This window comes from Podarcis melisellensis, assembly GCF_964234715.1.
Source record: "Podarcis melisellensis genome assembly, chromosome: 1".
In the NCBI taxonomy this organism is placed as follows: Eukaryota; Metazoa; Chordata; class Lepidosauria; order Squamata; family Lacertidae; genus Podarcis; species Podarcis melisellensis.
Genome location: NC_138528.1, coordinates 29372554 through 29386499, shown reverse-complemented (window position 1 = coordinate 29386499; position 13946 = coordinate 29372554). Strand labels below are relative to the sequence as shown.

The 13946-nt window shown below is 44.5% G+C and overlaps 1 protein-coding gene across 5 annotated transcripts in view; it reads left to right on the top strand.

The window, feature by feature from the left end:
• TMEM63C (transmembrane protein 63C) overlaps window positions 1-13946 on the top strand; it is a 64282-nt gene that overhangs the window by 31749 nt on the left and 18587 nt on the right. For 3 of the 5 annotated variants that reach the window (XM_081910367.1, XM_081910368.1, XM_081910369.1), the window contains 10 exons: window positions 1540-1628; window positions 2804-3043; window positions 5539-5618; window positions 6928-6960; window positions 9398-9485; window positions 10549-10586; window positions 10912-11054; window positions 11339-11390; window positions 12703-12811; window positions 13572-13645. In XM_081910367.1, coding sequence (XP_081766493.1) covers window positions 2849-3043; window positions 5539-5618; window positions 6928-6960; window positions 9398-9485; window positions 10549-10586; window positions 10912-11054; window positions 11339-11390; window positions 12703-12811; window positions 13572-13645 — 812 coding nt within the window. In that variant the 5' untranslated portion in view covers window positions 1540-1628; window positions 2804-2848. The remainder of the gene's footprint in view (window positions 1-1539; window positions 1629-2803; window positions 3044-5538; window positions 5619-6927; window positions 6961-9397; window positions 9486-10548; window positions 10587-10911; window positions 11055-11338; window positions 11391-12702; window positions 12812-13571; window positions 13646-13946) is intronic. The other 2 variants (XM_081910370.1, XM_081910371.1) reach the window with 1 other exon arrangement.

Sequence of the window (13946 nt, the reverse complement as noted above, 5' to 3'; positions counted from 1 at the left end):
GGGAAATCCGCCATTAATCGCTGGCGCTGACTGGAAGTCAACCTATGTATTTTTTCATGTTGCAAGCCACCTTGAGCATGGTTTGATATGAGGAAAAGTAGCATAAAAATAAAATTATATATGTATGTAAACACACTTGAGCCAATTGGCCATTACCTCTCGGCCTAACATGCTTCATAGGATTATTGTGATGGTAACACCCATGGAAGAAGCCATGGAGGGTGCTTTCTTGCATAGGAAAGCTATAAACTGTGGAAACATCCTGAATGCTGACCCTGAAAAGCCTTCTCTGTGCCAGGGAAAAATAAACTCAAAGCTGCAGGTTCCTAGGAGTCTCTCTGGTCCAGACGCTCTCTCTGTGAGAGGGTCACTCTTGTTAACAAAAGGGGAATGAATTATGCAGCAATTGGCAGTGCCAGATGGCGACTTCCCTTCTGTTTACATAAAGAGGGGAGGAGAGAGAAGGCAGGCACAGGCAGAAAGGAGCTGCACACTCAGACAGAGGGCAGACTCTGCTGCCATTTTGAAAGACAAGAGAGACTTATTTCCACTGCCCATTTGAAGGGGGGAGTTGGCTTCCCTCTGTCTTGGGAGACAATGGAGGACTGTGCCTTTGGGGGTGTGCTGTGTCTTATAGAGACCGATAAGGGAGAGACATGTTTTGTTGCAGGTGGGGCAGATGAAGGTGCCTGGTTGTGCTGCTGTAGATGCACCGTAGCGTTTCTTCTCTCTGTGTTCCTCCCATCAGTCATTCCTCCTCTGGTCACTGCTATGGATACACAACCTGACTGTCTGTCGAAAGAGGGAGACTGTGGCCACACCTTCACACCATACAGTTAAAACACTATGATACCACTTTAAACATGGCTTTCCTCAAAGAATCCTGGGATCTGTAATTTGTTAAGAGTGCTAAGAGTTGTTAGGAGATCCTTGTTCCCCACTCAGAGCTACAGTTCTCAGAGTAGCTGAACATTAATTTCCAAATTAGGGTGCTTCACACATACTTGTTGTTTTATTTCATTGTGTTATATTTTTTATTTTTAAAAAATATGCCGGCTTGGTTTTTTAACTTTTGAAAGTTATTTGTATTTTTAATAATTATTTTATATTGTTTCATGTAAATCAGAAGTTTTTGTTGATTAAAGAGTATGTAAATCGTGTGCATGCATTCCACTTTTAAAAAGCTTATCACACGCAGCATGCAACAAGTTTAGTGAAACAAATTTGCTGTGTTTGTTCTACCTCACTGCCAACCATGTCCTGTTTAGGTTGATCATTAGAAACAAAGGAAGTTGGCAGGTGAAAACAAATGCTTACAGGCCTGAGCAATTCAGGGGCTGCCAATTCAGCTGGATGTCTGAAGATCTAAGCAGGACACTCCTGGCTCTCAAAACAGATGTTTGTTTTGCAAGGGTTGGAGGGGTGTGGCAAGACACGTTTCACTGGATTATTACAAAGAATGATGTAAAGAATACCAGAGGGCATGTACAGCTCAAGTCACTCAGTTTCCAAAACTTATTGTTTGTTTTTGTTTTGTAGCGGAGCTCAGACGGACTCCACCGCAGTAGTGATGATGGCTGATCCTGGTGTCTGGAACGGAGTCTAAATCGGGGAATGACGCTTCTCGGGTATGAATAAAAAAGAAACCACAAGTGTAAAGAGGATAGAGGATAGGCTCCTAAGTCCTTGTCATAGAGCACGAGGCAGAGCTGCACTCAGATCCTGCTTGTGAGCTTCCCACAGGCATCGAGTTGCCATGGAGGAGGCAGGACTAGTTGGGCCTTTGGCCTGATCCAACAAGGAGGGCTCTTCTTAAGTGAGTTCACTGCAACTGGTGCTTTGCCGCCTCCCCGGCATTGGGACCATTTAAGAGCTGGTGGAAAACAAATACAAGAATTGCTTTGCTGGTTCAGGCTGAGGTCTATGTAATCCAGCAGCCTATTGTTCATGGTTCTTGGTGATTTCAGAGTGAACAGGGCTGTACCCATGTCTTAACAGTTGAACTCCAAATCCCATCCTCCCTGACCGTTGGCTGGGCTGGCTGGAGCTGATGGGAGTTAGAGTACATCAAAGTCCAGAGGGTTGTAGGTTAGCCACCCCTGGGAGACGAGACACAGACCAAGCAGTTAGTGCAATTTCACCCATATTTCCAAATTACACCAATACTTTGCTTCTCCATGGTCTTTCTGCTGTGCTTCACTAAACTGTGGTTTGGTTTGGCTTATCTTGTCATCCAAACCTGAGCTTGTGCTTTAGCTCTTCTGGACAAACCAGAAGCTGTAAACTATAGGACGAACCTTGCTTACAGCTTTGGAAATACAGTCTGGAAATAGCTAAATCACAAGCCCAGATTCAGATGACACACTGCGCCAAATTGTGGCTTAGCACAGTGCAGCAATGGACTGACCACAGTGCAGAGTAGCTGCACTCTCCTCTACCAGGGCCTGCACAGTTGCACATGTGTGCTAAACTATGGTTTGGTATAGGATGGTATGCGAACCAAGCCAGTATCTCTTTGGTTAGACGTTTCCTGGCGGATTGCTGGATCATATTGCTTATTAGTTCAAGGACTGTATTGCATTTGGGTTTTTAAAATGATGTTATTTGCATATGTTATCTGTTTTTGTATACTGAGTTTGCTGCATATCTTAAAGTCCATGATCTTTTACTGTTTTTAAAGTCTTTGGCTCCTTATTGTAAACCCCTTCGAGATATTTTATGTATTGTAAGCAGCATGTAAGCTTACTAAATAAATAGAGCTTTTAAAGTCTCTTTCAACCCTGCCCCTCTTAACTTTACCCAGGTATTTTACAGAGTAAAACTCTCTAGGAGACCACCAGCTTCATAGATGGACAGGATGTACAGAACTGATCCTCTGGCAGGAAACTGGAGCTCCATCTCCCTGGATGACTCCATATTCCTGGATGCCCAAAACAACAGCACAGAGCAGTGCTTCAACGCCCATTCCCGCAGCTCTGTCCTGCAAGGGCTGCCGTTTGGCGGTGTACCCACGGTGCTTGCCCTCAACTTCATCATCTGGTTGGTGAGTAAAGACGGGAGGTCCTTAACATCTCATTATTAACCATGCGTTATTCAGGATCCACATTGCTTCACATTCAGCTGGGAATGGGTTGGATTCATCATTATTGGATGAGCCGTTTGCTGTTGTTTCAATTCTGCCCAGTATCTATGCATACATACTATCTGTATATACTATCCACATTGACTATAATTTGCCTTGGGGACGCAGGTGGTGCTGTGGTCTAAACCACTTAGCCTCTTGGGTTTGCCGATCAGAAGGTCAGCGGTTTGAATCCCCGCAACAGGGTGAGCTCCTGCTGCTCTGTCCCAGCTCCTGCCAACCTAGCAGTCTGAAAGCACACCAGTGCAAGTAGATAAATGGGTACTGCTGTGGCCAGAAGGTAAACGGAGTTTCTGTGGGCTCTGGCTTCCATCATGGTGTTCCATCGCGCCAGAAGCGGTTTAGTTGTGCTGGCCACATGACCCAGAAAGCTGCTATGGACAAACACCAGTTCCCTCCGCCTGAAAGTGAGATGAGCGCCACAACCCCATAGTCGCCTTTGACTGGACTTAACCATGCAGGGGTCATTTACCTTTTTACCTTTTAATAATTTGCCTCCATTATAAGAGTCTCTGACTACCAGTTTCTGGAAACAGTAGCTGTTGCTTTCATGTTCTGCTCCTGGTTTCCCTCAGGCACCTGGTTGGCCACTGTGAGAACAGGATGCTGGACTTGATGGGCTCTTGGCCTGATCTAGCAGGCTCTTCTTTTGTTCTTGTTTCCAAAATTACAAATCACTGTCTTGTTTCCAAAAAGTGAAGCGGTTAGAAGAGAACACACTGAAAATGTTCCACACTGATAATAGCTTACCTTAAAAAGTCATGTGCAGATGTTTCTCCATCCTGAGTTTGCCATGTTATCAGTGCTGCTGTATGTAGAATAATGCTTGATAATTGATGACACTGCTGTACACAGTTCATGTTATTCTGCTTCTAAAGAAGGTTGCTTCTTTCTGATAAAGCCTAGGGTGGAGCTGCATGTTACAACATAAAACCGAACCCCCAGCCCCGAGTTAGCCTTATACCACTAACGTTGTGTGGTGGTGGGAGACTTGCTGGGGAAACTACAAGTTGGGTAGGAAATGTTTAGTCCCTCCTCCATATTTTTCGCCTTTTCCAAGTCCAGGAGTCAACTTAAAAGGGAAAATTGGCTTGAGTGTTTGTGTGCTTTGCAAGGGAAGACCAGCAGGCATGATAAAGGTTAAACACTCCCTCTTCCTTCCTGGCCATTCATTCTCCCATCTCACTTTCACAGTATCTCAGCAAATGCAGGTTTGGGCATGATTTTTTGTTTAGCTAACAACTTGTGCTGCCCTTTAACAAAATACCAAAATGTGTGAAAGCAGAAGTGTTCAGCAAGACAAATGGTGGTGGGGACCACCCCCTCCCACCACAGAAACATGGACCTAATATGTGTGGAATATAGCATTTATGGAACACTTAACTCACCATGGGAGGTGATAAGAGGAATCACAAAAGAAAGATGGGTTTGACTCTGTAGGGTCTCGATTTATATCGTTTATTAAAAATAGTACAGTAACCTCCCCTCAGTCGTAGCAGCAGCTATTGAGAAATTATCTTAAGACTTAAGACTGAAATATACACTGTGGATGTGAGCTGAATTTGTAATGGAAAAGATTTTCCAAGTTTGTTTTGTTGCTATGTGGATGACTGCATACAAGGTTTATTATTATTATTATTATTATTTATTGGATTTTTTGGTTGCTTTATCTTGCAACAACCCAAAGCGACTTACAAAAAAAAAACCTGCACATAGATACATTAAAAACAAGAGGAAAAAGAAATATGTTTAAAACATCTCACATCTACCCGGACACTGAGGTCCAACGCCGAGGGCCTTCTGGTGGTTCCCTCACTGCAAGAAGCCAAGTTACAGGGAACCAGGCAGAAGGCCTTCTCGGTAGTGGCACCCGCCCTGTGGAACACCCTCCCACCAGATGTCAAAGAGAACAACGACCAGACTTTTAGAAGACATCTGAAGGCAGCCCTGTTTAGGGAAGCTTTTAATGTTTGGTGCATTGCTGTATTTTAATATTATTATTACCCTTTTCTAAAAGGCCACACGTAGTTAAACACCAAAGGCCTGGTTTTGTCTGGTGCCTAAAGAAACGTAATGAAGGAACCAGGTGAGCCTTCCTGGGGTGAGCCACCAAGACCAGTTCTTGTGTTGCCACATTCTGGACCTTACATAGAGCAGGCACACAAAGAAGGGCCTTAGATGATGGTTGCTGGGTCTGGGTTGGTTCATATGAGGAGAGGCTGTCCCTGAAGTATTGTAATCCTGAGCCATTTAAGGCTTTATAGGTTAAAAAAGAAAACCAGGCTTCTGTCACGATGTGAGGCCATAGATAAAGGGGAAGGACACTTCTTAAGGGTGGGCTCCTCTCAGTCCCATGAAGAGGGTCCCCTAAGCTGTTGCTTTTCTGTCTCCTCCAGTTCCTCCTCCTGGTCTTCTCCTGCCTTCGGAAAGCAGCTTGGGACTATGGGCGCCTGGCCTTGCTTATGGACAATGACAGGTAAGAATTCAGCTTTCCTAAAAGGATGGAGAACAATAGGAGGGCAGTCTGTTACCCAAAATAAGAACCCCAGGAAATGTTGACTGGTGCTGCTGAGCTGGCAACAAGGGCAGCGACCAGCAGCAGCCCCAAGATGGGATCCCAGTGGGCAAAGATGTCCTAGAATCTGCATGGCTGAGGGAGTGTAAGAATGATTGAAGGGGTCCCTCCGGTGCCTGCTGTACAACATGCATAGAACCCGGATCAAGTCAGCTTTCGTACCAAGGAAACAAAGTTTTCTAGTGCACATGAGCATGTGTTCACTGCTCTGACGGCAGAAACCTCAGAATGCAGCACAGCAGAAGGAATTCAGCAACACACTATTTTGATAGTTCTGTCAGCGCAAACATTTCTGCTTGCCAGAAAGAATGGTCTCCCCTTCCCTCTCCCTGCTCACTGTTTGAGGGGAGTGTGCTTCTGCCAACCCTCCAGGGTGGATTTGGGGGAGGTGTGAGGAGAGGGGAGGGGAGAAAGCCCTGTTGCACTAGCAGAAACCCTTGTCCTGCCTTCTACTTGTGCACCAGGTTTGTTGAATGCAGCCAGTTGAGATAGATGATAGGTAGATAGATACCGAATTTTTTGCTCCATAAGCCACACCTAGTTTTTAGAGGGGGGGATGCAAGAAAAAATATATTCTTTAAAGGGAGCGCTGAGCAGAGCCTGTATGCATCCCAGGCTCTGCTCAGCGCTCCCTTTCACGAGCTGCGAGGAGCATGTGTGTGGCGCTTGCAGGTTTTTCCCCAACGGGCTGCCCTTCTCCCTCCTCGGGGAAAAGCCATGCTCGGCTCGGCTCTTGGGGGCTTTTCCGAGAGGTGGGGGAAGGGACAGAGGGGCTAAGCCAGAAGCTAGAACAGCAAGAGGAAGCGCTGCACAGTGATCCCTCTCACTGTTCTGGCTTCTGGGATAGCCACGTAGCCTGCATTCGCTCCATAAGACGCACACACATTTCCCGTTACTTTTTAGGAGGGAAAAAGTGCGTCTTATAGAGCGAAAAATATGGTGGATAGACATAGTATTTTTGTTATCTGTATTTTCTTGTGTTAAGTGCAGTGCTTTGACATTTTATGTCTGTTGAGCAGAATAAACAAAAGCTACCTCCATTGTGTTTTAGAACTTTTGCCTATCGCCTTTGATAACGTTGCTTGAAGCAGTTTAGAAGTACTGTGTGAATCCGAAGTATTAGCGGTTGTTGTTGTTTATTATTATTGGATCTAATTATTGTTATGATTTCTCTCCTACCTACCACCCCTCCCGCTTTTTTTTAAATCAGCCGTTTTCCTCCAAGCACATGGAACTCCTATGAGTAATGATATGATGGTGACAATGGGACTGAAAGATTGGGAAGATAGGAATTCTTGTGAAAGAAAGGAATCCCCACTTCTTTTAAAGCAGAGCTTGGTCCAGCCCCCACAAGGGGCAGACGACTTTCCCAAAATTACCTCACTTTCTCACCTGAATTTCTCACAGTGAAAAGGAACAATGTTGTGTTTCCCTGCCTGTACTTGGGGCTCCCTATCCTTGAGGGAACCTTTTTAAAAATCCATTGGAGGCAGTGGGGATCTTATTTTTCTTGTACAAATGACCTGAACCTATACAGGTGAAAGAGAATTCCAAGAAATGTGTTAACAAGTTTCAAATCAGATTAGTTTGCCCTTCCTTCATTGAGCTCGATTAGGACTTATTCCTACTCAGAGTAAACCCATTGACTTCAGTAATTTTATGTTTCAGTGAGCTTTGAGTAGGACTAAGCCTCATGCCAACCTAGTGGGTTTTTTTAAAAAAATAGAAAATTGAAATGGACCCACCTAATCTTCATCTTGCAGTAGCTTTCCTTTCCTTCACAATACATTCCCTGTAGGGATTATACTCAAATGGCATGGAATAGCTTCTAGTCATGCTCTTCTAGAAAGTTCTCCTGATCCTTACTCTCTGGGATGTTGGCTATCTGGTGATGGTGGGATTGTTTGGTTATGGTTTTGTTCCCAATCAGGAGGGGGGGAAATTACTTCTGGTCCGTTTACACGTGTGGGGCACGGGAAACGGTCAAAGTCAACACCTGACACTTTCAAATTTGTTTTTTACAATATCACACTAACGTGGTGGTTCCTGATTTTAGTTGATTTCAAGTGCTATCCTTCATTCTAAAATGACACACCTCCATTGTATACATTGGGCATCCCTTATTTCAGACACCACAGCTCTGAAATAACCATTGTTGAAATTCTGATCCAGGATTCCTGTTCTAATGTCACTTGAGATTATTTCTGCTGCATCTTCATCAAAAGGGTCTGTCACTTTCCACTGGTAGTTTGATTTGGCTCTGGGTGTCATTTATCCCTTCCCTTCCTTATAGTGCTCCTTTCCTAGATAGTAATAGCAAAGAAGCTGAGGTAAGTTTTTATTCAAATCAGATTTCCCCCCATGAACTTTAGATCTCCAACCACAGTCCTGGGAAAGCGTGGCTGTTGATATGGATCCCGGCCAACTTGCAAAGTGCACATTGGAAGTGGGTGGGAGTCAAAATTCACAGTCTTAAAGAACCCCCACCATTCTGGTTTGCCAGGAAAATCACTGAGCAGAGCTCAGTGCCATGCTGGTTATATGTGTTCATTTAGAGTGCTCAGTAGGTTGACCAGCAGCAGTAGGGGCAAGCAAAGTCCTGCTATATCCCCCACAAACCTCTGCCCTTGCCCAATTTCCTTTTCACAAGGAATTTTCTTTCCTCATCCCAGTACTGGAAACATTGGCTCTGTGCTGGATTAGTGAGGTCGTATCTGTGATGATGTAACAGATTCAATGATGTCACTTTCCTGGAGCAGAGGCAGGAACTGTGCAGCCATCTATAACCACTATAACCTCTAATAGTGAAAAAGAAATGGAGGGAAATGGTTGGTCTCCCTGTGGTAGCAGAATCCAGGCTGAATTCAGGTGATGGAGAATTGAAGGGCATAGAACATCTGCTTTGCACCAAGAGGGTCTCTGAGAGCCCTGAGCTTCTAGCTGCTCAAAAAGGGCCTGGTACATTGGCGTGATAAATATTGTCAAATATTTATCAAATATTGTCAAATGGATCGAGTTGGTGGTCTGACAGCTAAAGAAGTCCATGGCTTTTGCAGAACCCCAAACTCATACAAACACATTTTTTCTGTTCCACCTACACAGACCTCTCCCTTGCCCCACACGCTTTGAACTTAGGAGGCTCTTTTGCTAGGAGAAAGCAGGGTTGGGGCAATGGAACACATTCTAATAGTTTAATTGACTGATTCCATGCAGTCAAGAGTATGTGGCATATGTGGATATGTACAGCCACAGTGCATTTCATTTAAGATGTTGCTGCTATTGGCTGCCAGGGAGCCTCCTGCCCCTTCAAGTCAGTACACAACAGTACTTGTGAAACTGAAACTGCTTCATTCATTGGAGAAGAGGAGACACTTGATCCCTACTGGCTTTCTGGAGCTTTAACATAACCATGGAGTGCTGTTGGTGCAGCTTAAAAATGCCCCCTTTGTCTTTCTCTCTCACCCTTCCTCTTGCGGTCCTCTCTGCTTTCCTGGGTTGTGGGGTGAAGACACTTAAAAGTTGGTCTGATCAGAATAATGTTTTTCTTTCTCCTCTTTCCTTTTTCTTCTTCCCCAACTCTCATCCATCCTGACCTCCTCTCTTCTCTTCTTCTTTGCTCCGTCTGTGCTTCTCCCAACCACATGCTCTTTCTTTCTGCCTCTCTTGCTGGATACATGAAGCCTCACATCACTCTTCTATGGGGAGCAAAGTGAAAAGGAGAAATCCCCATCAGAGACCAGCCCACTGGACGCTGACAACAAAGATGTGGTAAGCTTAAGTGGGGAAAGTAGGATGGAGCTGCACTCTGATGAAAGGAGCTTCTGTCACTGTATGTAAATTGGGTCAACCAGACATTCAAGAAAGGGTGTGGGGAGTAGAGATGACTAATGTTTTCAGAGTGAATAGTGCTTTTCTGGAAACCCGCCAATTATGCTATGATATTATTCATCATAAGGCAGACAAATAGGAGGTGATGCTTGGTAGCCTAATGATCTTCATGAATTGCTTTCACTACTTCTAATCCTGCCATTTTCTGAAAAACTGTTCATCGGATTACATTGTTCTTATCTGGAATGTAACAGTGAAACATTGGCTCCCAGTACATTTCTGAGCACAATTCAAAGTGTTGGTGCTGACCTTTAAAGCCCTAAACGGCCTCGGTCCTGTATACCTGAAGGAGCGTCTCCACCCCCATCGTTCTGCCTAGACACTGAGGTCCAGCTCCAAGGGCCTTCTGGCGATTCCCTCACTGAGAATTGAGGTTACAGGGAACCAGGCAGAAGGCCTTCTTGGTAGTGGCCCTGCCCTGTGGAATGCCCTGCCACCAGATGTCAATGAAATAAACCATCTGACTTTTAGAAGACATCTAAAGGCAGCCCTGTTTAGGGAAGCTTTAATTTTTGATGTTTTATCATGTTTTTAATATTCTGTTGAGAACTGCCCAGAGTGACTGGGGAAACCCAGCCAGATGGGTGGGGTATAAATAACAAATAATACTAATTATTATTTATTTATTAAGAGCCAAGCTGCGTCAGACAAATGGTCCATCTCTCCAAGTCTACTGCCTTTGACAGTGACTAGTACTGTACTGGGTTTTTCTGTGAAAATGCACAGGGAAAGCAAAGGGCACTTACTTGTGTGTTCTTTCTCTTAATGTTTATCTAGGATCATGCTCAGTTACATTGATCTGCCCCATATCATTCCAACACAGTTGCAAATGCAGACATAGCCCTAATTTTTGGAGATTGGTAGGAACATCAATAGATCAGCGGTTCTTGCCTAATTGATATCAATCAACTAGCTCATTCTGTTTCTCCAACTTCCATTCTAGGGATTCTGTTCCTGGCTCCTGTCAGTCTACCAGATGAAGTGAGTACATGCTACCTTTGGGTGATGACTATTACATGTCTTATTCCAACTTTTTATGTAATTAAATCCTAACTCCATTGCCGTTTTTCGTCAGCCATTTTACTCCGCTAGATGTGCGGACACGAATCCCTATCAAACATGGTTGTAAAGCCACTGCTTAGTCGTCCATTTTGCATTGGACCTGAGAATGTGATGATCTCTGTTGTTTTGATGTTTTCTTTCTCTCAAGAAAGGAAAGGAAGGGAAACAGATGGGATTTTGTGGCTCTGTGCTGACATGCCTTCCTCTCTCTCTCTCTCTCTCTCTCTCTCTCTCTCTCTCTCAGGGATGAGGAAATCCAAAGCAAGTGTGGAATCGATGCCACCACCTACCTCTCCTTCCAGCGGCATGTCTTGGTGCTGCTTCTGATCATCTGCGTGCTCTCAGTGGCTGTGGTCCTCCCTGTCAACTTCTCTGGGGATCTCTTGGGTACGTAGACTGCGCAAGGGCAGGGCACAGAAACCCCTCCAGTTGCTCTCCCACAATGTAATTAGTGGTGTGTGGCGACAGAGCTGCATTCAGACCCCAGGCCTGAGGGACCCTTGTCACCATCCTTGTACTAAGAGCCCCAAAATGCTGCTGTTTGCATAATGTTGGAGGCATAGCTGTGGAAATGAGGGGATTTCTTTAAAGGCACCTCTTGTGACAGTGCCCTCTGGTGTCTGTGACAACTCATCTCTCTCTCTCTCTCTCTCTCTCTCTCTCTCTCTCAGGAAAGCATCCAGCTAATTTTGGCCGAACCACAATTGCAAATGTCCCCAAAGAGTATGTGATTTCTTTTCCTCAGAGTTCTGTTGTTTTTGCTGCTTGTAGTGATGACCGTTGGGAACAAATGAGGATCATTTACACATCAAGAGTCCTTCATCAGCATGTCCTGGATCCATTTTTCTTGACATTATAATCCCTGTGTGTGCATGCATGTGGTAAGGTGGCCGCTGTGGTCTAAACCACTGAGCCTTTTGGGCTTGCCGATTGTAAGGTCGGCAGTTCGAATCCACGCAACAGGATGACCTCTCGTTGCTCTGTCACAGCATCTGCCAACCTAGCAATTCAAAACCATATCAGTGCAAGTAGATAAATAGGTAGTGCTGTGGCAGGAAGGTCAACAGTGTTTCCATGCGCTCTGGCACTCATCACAGCGTTCTGTTGCACCAGAAGTGGTTTAGTCATGCTGGCTACATGACCCAGAAAGTTGTCTGTGGACAAACGCCGGCTCCCTCGGCCTGAAAGCGGAGTTGAGCGCCACAACCCCATAGTTGAATTTGACTGGACCAGGGGTCATTTACCTTTACCCTATGCATGTGCAACCATGTGTGTACCTGGTCTGTGCAGTTGGTATGAGCAATAAGTACCATATTTTTCGCTCTATAACACACACCCGACCATAACACGCACATAGTTTTTAGAGGAGGAAAATCCGTAGGCATGCCACCCGTAGGCATTCCCTCCATAACACGCACAGACATTTCCCCTTACTTTTTAGGAGGAAAAAAGTGAGTGTTATGGTGCAAAAAATACGGTATTTAGGTGGAAGCCACAAACAGGAAATGTTTTTATCCTCCACAGCAAAGCAAAAATGGGGGAGGAGGGGGAGAAGGGGATAATATCAAATCCACCAGGGTTGGTCACTGGCTGCAAGAATTCTTTTGAACATTGCTACAACCTCATGGCAACAAATTCAGGGTCACTGTTTTTACGCACTGTGCCATTTTCTACCTTCTCGTCTACTGCTGGTCTTTGACCTGTTCCCCATATTTCCATCCAACAACATGCATGACTCTATGATGATCTCAATGCGTAGAGAAAAAAGATCCAGGAACTAAGGTTCTACTTGGTTCCTTCATTTACAACTATTGGGAAGCTTTTTGTGTGTGTAAAAACACAGGGGTAATTTGGGGTACTTCTGGGCTAGCCCTCCATGAAACTGTGATATTGTGAGGGTAGAACTTGTTGCCTACATCCCATAATGAGGGATTCTAGGTGTTCCTCAGGAAACAGTTGTGGCTTCCTTATATTCTGGCCAAGATCCCTTGTATTTCCTGTTTGGAAAAAATGTATTTCCTTTTGTCTCCTGTAGTGACCGACTCCTGTGGCTGCACAGCATCTTTGCCCTCCTCTATTTCATCATCACTGTGCTCTGCATGGCTCATCACTCCATCCAACTTGAATACAAAGAGAATGAGAAGGTAAGAAATTCAGTAGCCCCATTCACGCCTTCCCCTTCTGCCCTTTCAGAGAAACTCTGGGCAATGAGGTGTTTTCATTGTCCTTTACTAAGGGAGATCCTTGGGTCCAAAGCTGGTTTCAAGAAGTTCACACTGGTATGGTTAGAATGCTCTGGAAGGAGGTGGGTTGAAATCCCAAGCCAGCTGTAAACTAATTTACTAGGTGGCCTTTCGCAAATTCCTCAGAAAACCAATGAGGCAAGCGTCTTATGTAGGAAAGACTCCTGTATAAACAATATTTTTAAAATCTTTCTTAATGTTATGAACTAGCTGCAGGTGGGAAAGTTAATTTAATTCAAAAGTTTTTTAAAGAGAGAATGGATCCCAGTATGTTTCAGTCAGGTACCCATCCACTGTTGGGGAATTTTGGAGTCTGGTGTCTGTGTCCTTAATGAGAGCTGTGGACCAAAAATGAGAACTCCGTCTTGGGTTCCTTTTATTTTAATTTTCATGCCATCCCATAACAAAATTATTTGGGTGGCTTACAATAAGTATTAAAAAACACACATGAAAGAAACCCATAAAATAAAGCAGCATAAATATGTGTTTAACAGCTTACCACTTTGCATAGTGTCTTAATGCCTTGGCAAAATTTCAGAATTAAGCTTTATCTGTAGAGAATTCTGGATACCCTGCTTATTTGCAGGAGGGGGGTAGTCTGGTCCTGTTGCTCTCGGGTGTCTCCTTTTTTCAGGGACTTTCTCCCTTTCTTCTCCCTAAGGTGGCCCGGACCCTGATGGTTACCAGGATTCCCAAAGATATTATGGATCCCTCCCTAGTCATCAAACATTTCCAGTAAGTGCAACTATAAGCTGATAGTCATGCCTCTAAACAACATCCCTCCCTCTTCCCCTTTCTTCTGTAGCTAGTAATAGTCACTCACTGAAGGTGGATGGGAGACTACCTGGGTACCACTTATACAACATCTTGGGTCCCAAGATGGGTGAAATGTGGGATATAAATATACAAAAATAAAATAAATACATTCCTAAGGTAATGTCTCATTTTTAACCAATCACTGCTACAACAGCTTTCTAAAGAGGTATTCTGTATTTCATGGTACCATCCCAGTCTCCGTTCCCTTGTGACGCCAGGG